The sequence below is a fragment of the Phlebotomus argentipes genome, unplaced genomic scaffold (genome assembly GCF_947086385.1).
Source record: "Phlebotomus argentipes unplaced genomic scaffold, Phlebotomus argentipes genome assembly contig_17, whole genome shotgun sequence".
NCBI lineage: Eukaryota > Metazoa > Arthropoda > Insecta > Diptera > Psychodidae > Phlebotomus > Phlebotomus argentipes.
The window spans coordinates 362,120-376,612 of record NW_026776166.1 but is presented as its reverse complement, the minus strand read 5'-3'; the positions used below and the strand labels follow the sequence as shown (position 1 = coordinate 376,612).

Here is a 14,493-nt window from a genome sequence, read left to right as displayed (position 1 = left end):
GTAAGTCAATTACCTAATTAAAGCGATTGTCAGCGCTTTTTCGCTGCGGATCAGCGTCAATTAGGAAGATATGCAATCGTGCGCAAGATATCTTGAAGATTTATTGCCAGAGGTTGAAGAAAGTGTTCCGATCATGATTCACAACGGAGTTCCGATAGATTTAAGCACGTAAAGTAAATATTTATCACTGAATATGTTAATATTCTGTATGAAAATGGAGGAAATCTTCAACTTACCGCCAATTTTCCGCACTGCACGTCTTTCTTCACAACATGCGTGATAAAATTGCAGAAAATTCACATTTTTCTTGACTCTAATTTTGCACTATAAAATCGACAGTGGCGCGGATTAAAATGCTTCAATTGAAAATATATTGCAATATGAAATACATTGTGGAGATTAATTTATTGTAGAAGAGACATGCTTTGGGGGATAGGATGGGTTATCTACTTAAGTAACGACCACTTCAGCTGTTCCCTAGCAGACTGAAAGACCTAAAGGAAGAGAAAATGCATTACTCTCAATCAATCGCCTTTTTATGTATAATACTTTGCCTAAAAAAATAATAATTCATACTTTTCTTCTTCTTTTTGTGTGGCACTTTTGTGACTACATGAGAATGTTCTATATAACGAGATTCTTTCGGCTCTCTTTCTGTCCCTACCAAAACAGCCCGTGAATTGCATTAGTTACCTGAGCAACTGTTTGCTCCCCAATTGGAATGTCGTCATTGCGCAGATCCACTCTCTTCACCACCGATGACGGGTCAGCATCCAGGATGATCCTGTGGGTGAGTGTCAAGTGAGCAAGAGGATCCTGTGCACGCAGGAGAGCATTGCTAAACTCACCCTCCGTCGCAAATCTCATCGAAGGCCAGCATGACAATGTCCAGATTCTCCAGCACTGTGCGCTTCTCCACGTTCTTCTTCAGGATCATGCTGACGGAGTCGAAGAGGCAATTGAGCACCGACATGAGGATGAGCTCGTTCTCGTGCGTGCTGCCCATCACGTAGAAGAAGAGATCAACATTGCTCTTGTACACACACGTCAATCCGTCCAGCATGATGATTTCCGCGTTGGCTCGATGGGTCTTGTTGAACAGATTGCGCTCGTACGCCTTCTGCTCCTTCACGGTGGGGAAGACATTCTTGTCATAGTACTTGGCCAGGATGCGATTCCCGTCGTTGTCCAGGATGCACATTCCCTTCACGGTAAACAGAGTTGGATCCTGGCAAAATCAAAACAACACAGTGAGGTTAGAACGCTTGTTTGCGTGTTTATGCGGAAATGCATTAAGCGATTGCGAGGACTACAGCATGGTCAGAGGAAAGAGATGCCACAGAAGGATTATCACTAGGAATGGCTAGGTTGAAATAAGGATAATTACCAGTAAACTCCCTTCCATTGCGGCAGATTACGTGTCGACCAAAAACAAATTATCCACTTACTGACTGGCAGCGCTGCAGTGAGCGACACAGCAACTACCCATTCGAGAAATCTTCAAACGAGAATCTTAAAATAAGAGACGAAATTCAAATGTAGGAAAAACCACAAACTTTTACATGTACATATTTTTATTATCATGATTACTTTCCAGAATTACATTTGTCACTTTAGGAGAACAATATCTTGTTAGAAAAGACAATTCATTACTCAATCTGTACAATGTATTCTTTAATATAGTTAAATGTTTGACTGAACAAGACAAAATGCTCAATAGATAAGTTTTTTTTTTATTAAAATAATTTGTATAAATTATGATATACTAAATGCTAGATATTAGTTTCTGTGTATAATTTCAAGTTGCCTTACTTTTCTTCAGAGAAAAATCAAAGTATAATCATCGTTTTTCTGCATATAAAATTAAAATAATAACGTATCTTCCAAGTGTGTGACAAAAATATCTACAATATTTTTTTTGTATTATACTTTCTCATAATTATTTAAGTATATATATTAGAAGATTCCAGAGAGAAAAGAATGAACGACGTGAAGAAAGCTGCTGTTAATTTCTCTCTTCTTTATGGCTCGTGTAAAAGTTTACTGTAAATGCTGATGGAATGTAGCATCAGTTGATTTGATAAGAACTTATTCTCTTTAGTCAATTGACGAAATTGGGATGTTTTGTTTTCCACCCATTCAAACTTACTATAAATAATTGCAGCACTGTTTCAATTTTTTATTTCTTCTTTTAGCTCTTCTTAGAAAAAAAAAGTGATTGCCAATTCAGCTAAAGGCACAATTTTTCAAAATCAGTTCTTTTCTATTCATTTCATTCATTGTCCACTTCATACAGTTACAAAAAGATAAAAGGAATAAACTGGAATTTATTAGAGCTTCTTTCGTGCAAAGAATATTCGTTGAAATATTATTATTATTATTTAAAAAAGAATGTTAGAGAAATTCACTTTTCAGCAACATCTTTTTTGTTTAGAGAACCATTAAGAATTCATCGAAGACCATCTCAAATACAAAGAAAAAACGCCCACCCTTGAATGTATAAGATTTCTAACTCAATCAAAATCAAGCGAGTAAGTAAAAGGAATAAGCTGCTCTACAGACTCTCTCTCTTTATCCAACGTGATTGCTTTCCCTTCGCCCCCATCTTAAATGGTCGCCAACTCGACATAGTTCGCCGGCAGCATTCCCACCTTTCCTGTGCGCTCAACTCTGCCCGTCATCCAGCCAGCGTCAATCGAGTCCACCTCGAATATCACATCGCCCTCCGCGAAGCTCACCTCGTCCGTGTCTTGGGCCTCGTAGTCGTACAGCGCGCGGAACACTCGCTGGACCAAAGAGAAAGAGGACACCGAACAGTCAAATCTGCCTGCATCAGGCGAAATTGATCTTCTCACCATCTTGCCGGCCCTCTGTGGCTGCTGCTGCGCCTGCGAATGCCTCATTTGGTTGTGCTGCTGCTGCTGCTGATACATGTGATTCTGCTGCTGCTCGACAGCCGCTCCGAACACGCCGTTCGCCGGATCCATGTCAGCCACGGAGCCAATTCGCCTTCCTTGGGTCGAATTCACTGTAATACGCAAGAAGTCAGCAGAAGATTAGCATTTAATCTCGCTTGAGAGGAAAATATTCATCCTGTTAATACATTCTCATATCAGAAGAGAAGCTTCAATTCTAAGAAGAGTTTAGAATTATCAATTCTACTAACTTTCTACAGACATTCTTGTTAATTTTCATTAAAACCGACTCTCTATTGCGTGTTTTCTAGTCAGTAATCAATATTTCATGGAATGGAAAATTCACTGTCGTGAAAAGATTTAAAGCTCTTCCTAAGAATAAGCATTAACTCAAAGATTATTCTTTTATCCAACGTTTAGTAGATTCTTGTACTTCTAGCATTTGAGGAAATATCAAATTTAGTATACATTCTCAGAGGTTCCCTAAAGTGTTTATCATCTTAGCCACAACTATAGAGAAGAGGAAAAATTTAAATATACAGTTTTCACTTTCTTACCATACGCCAATCAGTGGGTTGTACACAATAATACTCAAATAAACAGGCCAAAGAACCCCTCAACACTTCCACTGGAGTTAGTAAATAGTGACAAATGCTGGTTAATAAACTGATAAATTGGACATAGAGAGAGAGTGTGTGTGACAATAAAAGCAGTAAAATTGTATGAGGAAACAACCTAAAGGGCCAAAATGATGGTGTTGATGGTGAAATGAGAGGCAAAAACTCACCAGAATTGCGATCAGAACTATAAATGAGTGTCGAACTGGGTCTCTGTGTATTTGGGACATTTCTCGGTCCATCCGTCAGCGGATCATAGTCCGCGATCTTGCCAATGCCGGCCGCTGTGGCATTATTGAAGCCACCACCCATTTGGCTGTAGTGATTGTTCTGTGCGTATGCATTCTGCGTGTACGCGGGCGTGTGCTGTGCCGGCGGATGATGATACGAGTTCCCATACCCGGCCACCATCTGCGAATTGTAGCCGGCGCTCTGGTTGTTGTTGCTGTACGACGCCGGCCGCGCATAGTTCTCATACTGATCATAGTATTTTTGGTTGATCTGCTGCTGTTGCTGATGAGCATGAATGAGGCCACCGGAAGGATGGGACGATGAGTGCACGACATTGGTGCGATTGTTGTAGCCAGGCTGCTGGCCGTACGGCTGCTGCTGCTGCAGCTGCAGCTGCTGCCCAGCGGGAACTGCAGAGACTGAAGAATTATTGGTATATTGGGGCGCCGGCGGAGCCCCATACTGCGGTGCCGTCTTGCCCTGCGCCTGCTGATAGCTCACATGCGATGGCTGTGACTGATTGTGATGATGATTCGCTTGGTGATGTGCTTGCGGCGGCGGCGGCTGCTTCGCCGGTGCCTGATACTGTGACAGTGATTCAGCGGCCAATTGCTCAGAGAAGTACTCTGAATCATTGTTGTCTGCATCGGCGTTTTTTTTCGCATGTCAGCGCGCAACACAGATTTCAACAACACCAACCAACAACAACACACAGTCATTTGGTGTGAATGTGTCGTGGGACGAACACAAATGATGATGAAGATTTTCATGATGATTTTTTTTTGGTGATAAAATAAAAATAAAACAATAAGTTATCTTGACAAAATATATATATAAAGCACAATAAAAACACAGTGAAGATAGCATGCAAAATACACGAATCAACTACTAATTTCCCATCCCTCGCGACTAATAAACAATCAAGCTCTGTGTGTGCCATCAATTTAGCAGTCTCTGTAACCTTTGGCAAGGCATAATTGGGCCAATTAAAAGACTAACTTCAGAAAAATTTCGCCATGAAACTTGAACAAATTTCTTTCAGTAATCAATCTTTTGGAGAACTTGCCACTCTTTCATTATGCACAATACTCATCAAACATCGCAATATTAATGTCAACATTCACCCATTTCTTGTTCCCCTGCCGTTGAAGTACACACAATGAAAGTTGAGAATTTGAACTACAGTTGACAATGGAATAGAGAAGTGAAACGGAAGCAGATGTGCTGAAATCTCAGTTCCGCTTCACTCATCAACCTTCTTCTTTACACAATTAACTCTTCACATATGCTTCAAACTTTAAGCTCCTCTCCTGCTTCTAGTCCTCAATTTTCTCCCAACACCGAAACAACCGCTGATAAAATACCCTCAATTGTCACAAGCTTTTTGCCTCACTTCATCGCACAGCTCAACACAAAAGCTCTTGTGCAGTGTGTCAATTTCGCTGGTTGAAAAATACACAACCAAATAAGGTGGTAAGCAATAAACCGGACGTTTTCTCTGTTTTTCTCCATGCTCCTTCTCTCTCACTCTTTTTTTTCCTCCTCTTCTTCGCACTGTCTCCAGAAAGTAAATTGTTCAAGTCATTTGCGAGAATTTCTTGTCATTTTCAGGGATTTTTTCGCTCTCTCTCTCTCAAATAAATTTGTGTGTGATATGAATTTCACACACAGAGTATTCAAGAGACTTTCTCACAAGATATAATTTACGGTCAACTGTTGCACTTTCTGTTTTCGCCCACATAACACAACTCCTCATTCTTTCCTCCAAAACCGCCCACCGTCGCACCATCTCTATTGTGTTGTGGTGTCTCTAAAGAAATTATACAGCGCGCAAAATGCCTAATTTGCCACAGTGCACTTTCCGCAATCCATACACTTCACCTGTTGGCCAGGCACAATTGATTCTAATTTAACCCACCATCGCCAAGGCAGGATGCAATTTGCATTTGGCCCACACGCCGGGAAGCGCGCAACTTAGCTCCTCGCCAACATTGTTGGCTCGCTCTCTGATCTCTCCTTCCCCCCCGGAATATCTCCAAGAAGGGCACCCGAACAGAGAGAAAGAGAGACAAAAGCCGCGTACTCACCTCTTGTGTATGTATCTGATACTTCAGCGGCTTCTCTTTGTTTCTCCATTGCTGCTTTCTTCTCTAAATCACCATGATACGCCACATTCGATATGTGCATCGTGTTTTGCTTTATTCGCAGCGTTTCTGGATCATCAGCCACCTTTTGTGCGCCATGCAAAGTAAATGCCAGATTCGCAATTAGTTCACCCCAAATCAATGTTGCAAACATATTAACAATTGACACCAACCCATCATAAAATCAACATCTCTTTTTCTCTCTCACCTGTGTCACTTTTCCCTTCAACTTCTCAAATTCCGCATGATATTGAACATTTGATTGGATTTTTGTGTTTTCCGCTATTCTCTTCAATTCGGGTGTGTCAGCTATTGTCGTTGCCTTTGCCTTTGGTATGTGTCTGCAAAATAAAGGAGGAAAAAAATGCAGATAAGCTCTCCCGTTTGGTTTAATTTAGGAACATATGAGATTTGGGAAATACGCCAAAATCACAAAAAAAATTCAATAAATGATTTAATCATATAAAAACTTCCTGTTTTTTCGGGTAATTTGTAATTCTGCTGACATATTCTGAATAAAATACAAATTTTGGAAACATTCCACATCAATTGGAATAGAATAAATATCAAACTATTGCAGTTTTACACTAATAAATAAACTCTAGAATAGAAGTTTATTCAATATTGAAATTGAATGGTGAAGAAAGATAATTAAAATCTTCTCCAATCAGTCAAACAAATAATCTGTGATGTGAAATTCCACCGCCAAAAAAAAAACATAACATGCGGAATGTTACAGTGAAAGTTTTTCTCAAAAAATATATCGCTTCTTTAGATAACTTCCTCAATTCATTTTCACCTAAAAACAAATATCCAGTTTTCTGGTATTTTTTTTCTTCCACCATTCGCGTTATGTAAAATGACATCAAACGACAAAATTTAATCAATATGTATATTCTTCTCCTTCCTCAATATATTTTAAAATATACACACAACAAAACATGAAGGAGAGTCAGTGAGATGGAAATTGCTAAATTGTTGCTCGCCATTGTATTGAAATCACATCATATATAAAGTGGTCTCACACACAAACTATTATTATTCCTCGTAAAAGTCTCCAGAAGGTCATTTTAATTTTTTCTCCATACTCTCAAATTCCCTCTTTCTACCTCTCTTCTTGTCTCTCTTTTTGACTTTCCAGAAGTCAAACTGCTCAGAGAAATGTGGGCAAAAGCCCTGTTCTTGTACTGTTGGTCGAATTGTATAAATTTCCATGTCGGAGAAATTGTGACCTCTTGAAAATTGCGTTAAAATACCACTTTTTTCTTCCTTCTTTTTCTTTTTAAACAGAGAAATTACATTCACAGTAAATTTGCTTTAACACATGCAAAAGAAGAAGCTTTGCAGGAGTAACAGACAATCTATAAATAAATCCAATCTTTTTCTTCTTCCACTTTACTGTTACACACCCAATTTCCATAATATATGACGACGAAGAAGCTCGTGTGTAAGAATGGTAGAACATCTGAAATGATCTTGAACTTTCTGCCTTCATTTTTTTTTGTAATATCTTCCTCAACAGTCATACAGAAATGTATATGACTTCTTTTACTCCTCACCAAAATCTTGCAAGAAATTCACCAATTTGTAATATTTCTACAAAAATGTATCTCCACAACTTCTGTTCATTTTCTTTCAACAGAGAGAAAAAAGACTCTCTTTCTCTGTTTCGACGGTGTGTCTTTTTTCTTTCACACCTCGCGCAGTGCTAAACAGCAAGAATTTGCCAGTATTTTCTCAAGTATAACGTGGTTGAAGTCAGATTAAAAAAAAAACACGTGAAGGTGGAATATTTTTGTCTTCGTGCTTCATTCACCTTTAATAGTGTGGCAAATTTAATAAAATTACACTTCACAAGACAAAAAACACACACACGCACACACACTCTACTCTACATTGCAAATCGCCCAATTCACTGTTGCGAAGACAAAAAATGCCCAAATTCAGAAGATAGAACAACAAGTGAGAATTGAAATTCCACTTAAAGCACAAGATGGAAAACTGTTATGTGAATAAGAGAAGCTCTATTTTTGACCAACGCACATCCGGAAACATGTGAAGTTATATAGAGAGAGAAAAAAAATAACGATTTATTTTCCTGAAGAGATGAAAGAATTCCATCAGAATTTCACGATAAATCCATCATAATGTATTTAGAGATGGGGAGAAAAAAAAACTCATTATTGCTCAGAGAAAAATTGCAAAATAACCAAAGTTTACTCAATGATGAGTCAAGATTTTACGCTTTCCAATGCAAATTTCTATTTGTTCGCGTTTTTCTTATATTCTCCTCAGAGACGCTTTTTGGGTTGATTAGCCGACCTCGACAAAATCAGTATGCCTATACAGATCCTCTCCGAAGATCGCGGTGCTGATCGCATGAAATGCAGTGAGAATTTCAAGATTTCCCTACTTTTTTCGCGCACACACACACACAGAGACACACTTTGTAGCCCAACATTGTCATGATAAGACATTCCTCTGTTGTCACTTCTTAATCCATCGTGATAGAGCATTTTGAACTGCCTCTTCTCACACACATTTTCCACAATAACATATTCACTCCCGCGCGAATGGAAATTAAACACGGTGACACTCTGTATTAATCTTCATTACCTCTCTTGCTTGTCTGTGCATTGTTGTGCTCATGATAGGTAAATTCTCATGCGAGTGAAAATTTTGCTAAAGAACTCAATACACCGCGCGTCCTATCCATTCGATCTCCCTACTATTCAGTCGTCTTTCCCACAAATTACAGCGAAATTACTTTTTGTCCACCCTTCTTTTCAAATTGATTTGCATACATTCATATTGCTACTTTGAATACCAAAGAAATTTTCTTCTTTTTTTTTTACTCATATTAGAAGATATTAATAAGTCCAAGTTGATTCACATTACACTTCCCTATTTTGCAATATGATCATCAAACATTGCGAAAATATCATCACACCAAATATTATTGTTTCAATGAATGCTCTTTATACTTGACTCAGCAAATGTGAGTTGCGAATAAAATAAATAACGAGTGGGCAAATGAATAATTTAATGCTGAAACAATGCTGCAAAAGACAATTGGAAACGCCAAGAGAGTGCAAGATTTACTCTCAAATTGCAACCTTTCTGTATCAATTCACTAAAAATTCCCTCTAAATAGAATATCAAAACTTTGCATTATATAGTCAGACAACTATTCCACATTTAATGATTCAAGTGACCATGACATCATTCTGTCTCTAATATTATTTACAGTAATAAATAATAATAAATACATAAGGCAACAAAGTGTAAAAGTAATTGCATTAAGTATCGAACTTTTTCCAACAGTGGCATTAAATGCGTGAGCAATTATCACTGTGCGATTCAACAATCTTTGCAGCGTTTGGAAAATTATCGTGGTCCAGAAATTGAGAACCACTTTTGAACTGAGGAGGCTTGAATTGCTTTAAAACCAGTAAATAAGTGCTTTAATTTAATTAAAACATCGCGCAAACGTCACAAACTCACACCAAACGAATATTAGTCATTGAGAAATTACATGTCACCATTCTTAAATTCTGCATAAATTGCGTCATTCGCCGTTTGAAGTGTCACGTTTATAATTTACAACTGATAACTTTGAAAAAGGCACACAAACAGCAAAGAGACGCTCTTGATATCAAATAAATTTCTACCATGCCCGTATTTGGCATTTTTTCAGAATATATGCCGCAATCAAAGGCAATATTGCTGATCTTCTTAAGGTCAATGGATCACTTCGAGCAAGAATTGTGAAAGTCTAGCTTTCCACAGAGGATTTATTCAGCCAATCTATTGAAATCGCTCAAACAATCACTCTCTTTAGCCAAAGAGATTGAAGGACAAAATCCACGATTTTCTCTTTTTGCTCCGTGTCCTAGAAAGTAATTTGTCATATTCATAATTTGCACTACCCAGAAGATAATCAACATTTGTTACTTCCAACCATTTTTCCTCCCAATAATACACTTTAATACAGCTAAACACGTTATTACTTGGCGCCTTCTTTCGCACTCTCTTTCTTTCTACACTATATAAAATGTACAACTTCTTGGGCTTTCTCTGTTAACACGCGACCTTGATTGTTAGATGATCTAATGTTTGATACAGAGAAAAAACACAACAACGATTTTGATCAGCACTTGCACGTACATTTTTCCAAACTGTAATTCCTCTTTTTTTGCCTTCGTTTTTTCACAGCCAATTCTCCTCTTCAACAACTTCCTCTGACCGAAAATTACAAGGTAACCGTTTTTCTGGATTTTTCGCACAATATCAAGAGAAGACTTGATCATCAATTCAGATTCTATCTCACCATTTTTACTGCATTATTGAAGGCATAAAAAAAAGAAGACCCAATTCACATGATGAGAGCTTATTAAGCGGGATTCTGAACCTAATGCGTGCTGATGACAAAAAAAAGGTCTCAAGAACACACTCAAGAATCAATTTCTAACGGGTGTTTTTGTGAATTAAAATGTGATCATCAAATTGATCTGGAGAATTAAAAAAATCACTTGTGATTACCAAATGGCGTTGAAGAAATGGCAACAATGAAGAGCAGAGACAGATTTAATAAATATTAGAAAGGATTATGAAAAAGTCTATAAAGTCGCTGCTTTTTAACCTTAAATTAACGGGAAAATCATTATGCGAATTATCCATCAATGTCTCAGCGTTGTTAGAATAGAGATTAAATGGCAAAATAAATCAGAACAAATGACGAGTCAGAATTGTTTAGAATTTGAAATGACGTAATAGTTTTGTGGATATAAATTTCCAAGTGAAAATGAGTCACTATTTGGTGAAGAACTCCATTTAAATAAAGTTCTTGCATGTTCAGAATTTGTAATATAGTATAGATAAAATAAGAGAGTAACACTTACGCTTCACAATATGGCAATTTATTGAATCCTTTGTAGGTTTTCATGTTCAGCGTCATTCCACATTCGTGACATTTGAAACATGCCTTGTGCCATGACTGAAAAAAAAGAGCAGAAAACATCGGTGAGATTTACTGCATAACTATGTAAATGCACAATTAAAATGTTTCGCGTAATTTGATATATTTTCAAATTACAAAATTAGCATGATTGCTTGTAAATTGATTTTGCAGATACGAGAAACTGTTTCAATTTATCTAATTAAGATGAGCTTAACAAACACCAAATGGAAACATATTTAGCGCGAAATGTTGCAATTTACCCCATGCGTCTATAACACGAAAACTCATATTTTTTACAAACACTTTTCCCGCTTTTTGAAGAGATCATAAATTATAAAATTACTATCATTTCACGATAAAATGTCTCATTATCTTATCGATTATTCCTCGTGCCTTTTATCAATCCTCCAATTGGCCAGATAAAAAGAGTATTTTTGAAACTCATCAAGCGATTAGAGCGCAATTCCCTTCCCAAAACACATATGCGAATTGCGAATTACGACATTCCTTGAGAAAATGGAGAAAATTGATCAATATTTTACATCTCTCAAAACTAAACCCTGGGATTCCCATTTTTGTGCGCCTCTCTACAACTTCTGTGCACTCTTTTTTCGCCTCTCCCTGACACCAAAACGCACTCTTTTCCCGCCATTTGCAGAAACACCGCGCGATTGATATCTTGGCAGAATCAAATTCTTGCATACAAGAGTGTTTATTTGGATGCAAAGCTGTGGGACTTGAATTCATTATGAATTCATGCGATATTCAAGCTGATTTCAATCCCAATGATTTACAAGACCGCATGAATCTCACAATTTCTCTCTCCCTCTCTGTCGCTCTCTCTTTCTCTCTTTCGCGAGAGGCGCATTTTCGAGAAAGTCATGCATATTTTCATGGGTGGTTGACTTCCTCTTTCGTCCATACTTCACACTAATTTCCATCAATCATCATTCGTGGATGCTGATAGAGAAGAAGAAAAAAAAGAAACGATCCTCAAGATACACACACACACCATCGAGCGCGCGCGTTCGCTTCATTGAAGAATTCCATTTCATCCCATTTCGCATATTGTTTACATCCGTTTTAAGCTCTTTCACTTGCCCATTCCGTCACCCAGAGAGAACTATAATAGCCTAATTATTTGAGCACAGCAGCACATCCACTCCGGCTCACCAGGGCGTTTGTGAACCCTCCGAAACGTTCAGTTTCACCAATTCAATTTTTAAATGTAAATCCCAATTATTTTATTTATACTCGTTACTTCACACAGAAGAGTGAGACAAACCAACAAACTCCCAAATGAAATGCACACACATTTCAGTCGATCCGTGAAACGTTATACAATTTTTGTGCAAATCAAGAGTATTTATCATAATCTTTATTGCACTTCAAGAGTAAATACGATACATGCTGATAAAGTTATTCGGGAAAAAACAACTGTTAAGAGAACTTCCAAGAATTGAGCATTTCATGAATTTAACCAAATACTGTTTTTCATAGCAACATTCCAAGAATTTATTCTAAAAATACACCTCTTTTTTATCTCCTTTTCGTCTTCAACCTTGATTTTATTGATAAACCCAGAAAGACGCAAACATCAAAGCCAATTATCGATAAAATGAACAGGAAAAATGTCTGGAATTTTGAACATCATAATTTTATACATGCGAAACATCATCTCACGGCAGCGAAGTAATTTGAAATAATTTTGCGTATCAAGCGAGATAAGATTCTCCAAAGTCTCATTTGCCATCCGCGTTATCTGCAGAAGAGCTTGAACTTCTTATGTGTTGGTCGTTAAGTGATTATACGCATGACATCTCATAAAAATGCCATAAAGAACTCACTTGTTTCATTTAGAGTTGTGCTTATGTTATTTTCAGCGCGAATTTAATACTTTTTATATTACTACAATAATTAAATAATAAAATTTAGGAATATTCCTTAAGACTCAAAACAATTATGCAAATTATTCAACACTTTCAAACAAAAATATATCGACTGCATAACGAATTAAAGAATTTCTCTTAGTCCCTCCCACTTTAAAGCGCCGCCCACTGATTTGAATTGCAAACTGTCACTCTTTCTCCACCCATAGATGGAATTCTCCGGAGATTCTGCCGTTGACCTAATAAAATCGCAGCTCGCAAGCACACGGCGACAACTTATCGCATCCAATTTCCACCGAAAACACTCCCTGCCATCGCGCTCACGCGAGTGCTTTTGCGCCAGTCGTTCGGGCATGTGGAAAAGCATGAGTCGAAAATACTGGAGAAAAGGCATTTTTTGCGAGGCAAAGTTCAAGGACGTTTGACTTGGCGCTTCGCGGCTCCAATTGTTGCCAATTGGCGGCTTTTCTGACCTTCTCGGGCGCGATTGCATCGCAAATTGGGATGGCCTGCAAGAACGGGTTTGCCGCGAAGGGAGAGGTTGTTTTGAAAAGGAAAGTGTGTGCGGGACACCCTCGATCGTGAGAGCACACTTCCCCCACCCACAAAAACGTGCAACTTCAACTGGTTCCGAAAACTTTCCGAACGAGATTCTCTGCGCGCCCGACGTTTTCCGTAACGCCATCGCAGCAGCGATGTGATGTTTTGGCATGTAGGGATTTTATTTCGCGAAAAGTCGGTCAAATACCGCACTTGGGCGTCGCTTTTCCACACACGGCGCCGCTCTGGCAGCCGGAGATGGGATTTAGATGGATAAATGCGGGAAAAACACAGACCTTGTCCAAACATTTCAACTCCTCAATCGGGTACACTATTTTGCTGCATCTAGCACATGATTTATTCATTTTTGCACTGTATCCTTTGCTGCCGCCTTGTCCTGAGCACAATTAGTTGGGTTACTTGAGCAACTGCACGGCCAATTTCCACTGAAAACCCCAAATCTTCACACACTACTGCTGGAGAGAAAACTATGAGCACCCTTTCACAATGAATTCTCGAGCACGAATGACGACGGCGAAATACGAAGGCGCGGCAAAGCGAACAGCGGCTCGCCAGCGCCTCTGGCGGTGAGGAGCAAAGTCCGGGCGGGATTTATGCCCCAGGAATTTTCACTGAATCTTTATGGCTTTGTTGTCGTCCGCGGAAAACAGAGAAGAGCAAATAGAGAAATTGTGATATAAAAACTCATTTATTGCTGCTATTTTGCGAGTTTCACAGTCCAATAAGACGAAATTGCACAGACACCACTAGAGGGCTCTGAAGAAGCACCCGGAAAAATTCTTTTATGCATTTCTTTGTGCAACTGCGTTTTCGCTGGCTTTGTGTGCAGAATTTTCTGTCTTCAAATTGTATTGTGCATACGAGGAGTGACTTTCGCGGTGTGAAAGTGCAGAATTGGAAAATCACATCGAAAAACCGCCTAAAAGAACCATTGCGTGTGGCAACCCTTGGCGGCGAAGGGCGGCGAAAAATTAAATCAATAATAATCGCTGTGCTGCCGGTGTGTCCCAGTCGCAGACTTTTCCGTCTTTTCTGCCCAATTGCAGTGATATTTGGGGCTGCTGCCGTGCGTGGGTGGCAGTCCACAGTCTCAAGGAGTGTTTGAGTCGGCACAGCGTCGCGAGAGCGGGTGATTTGTGGGTGAAAATTGCCGCGAGGCGTTAAGATGGTGTTGCA

The 14,493-nt window shown here is 38.7% G+C and overlaps 2 protein-coding genes across 4 annotated transcripts; both read right to left on the bottom strand.

The window, feature by feature from the left end:
- Window positions 1–386: 386 nt before the first annotated feature.
- On the bottom strand, window positions 387–1,459 carry LOC132256681 (coatomer subunit zeta-1). Its single transcript, XM_059753174.1, has 4 exons — window positions 1,388–1,459; window positions 849–1,228; window positions 694–784; window positions 387–494 (listed from the first exon to the last, which is right to left on the bottom strand). Exons 1-4 carry the CDS (start codon window positions 1,403–1,405, stop codon window positions 447–449), a joined length of 537 nt encoding a protein of 178 aa, XP_059609157.1. The 5' UTR covers window positions 1,406–1,459; the 3' UTR covers window positions 387–446.
- Window positions 1,460–1,567: 108 nt separating this feature from the next.
- Window positions 1,568–13,820, bottom strand: LOC132256699 (LIM and SH3 domain protein Lasp). Of its 3 annotated transcripts, none has more exons than XM_059753197.1 (7): window positions 13,593–13,820; window positions 10,809–10,903; window positions 6,116–6,248; window positions 5,851–5,992; window positions 3,703–4,404; window positions 2,856–3,028; window positions 1,568–2,786 (listed from the first exon to the last, which is right to left on the bottom strand). In XM_059753197.1, the coding sequence occupies exons 1-7, from the start codon at window positions 13,659–13,661 to the stop codon at window positions 2,607–2,609; spliced, it is 1,494 nt and encodes a 497-aa protein (XP_059609180.1). In that variant the 5' UTR covers window positions 13,662–13,820; the 3' UTR covers window positions 1,568–2,606. The 3 variants fall into 3 exon arrangements, with proteins under 3 accessions (XP_059609180.1, XP_059609181.1, XP_059609182.1); XM_059753198.1 differs by having other exon boundaries at window positions 3,703–4,182; XM_059753199.1 differs by lacking the exon at window positions 3,703–4,404 and having other exon boundaries at window positions 1,568–3,028.
- Between the last annotated feature and the right edge of the window lie 673 nt (window positions 13,821–14,493).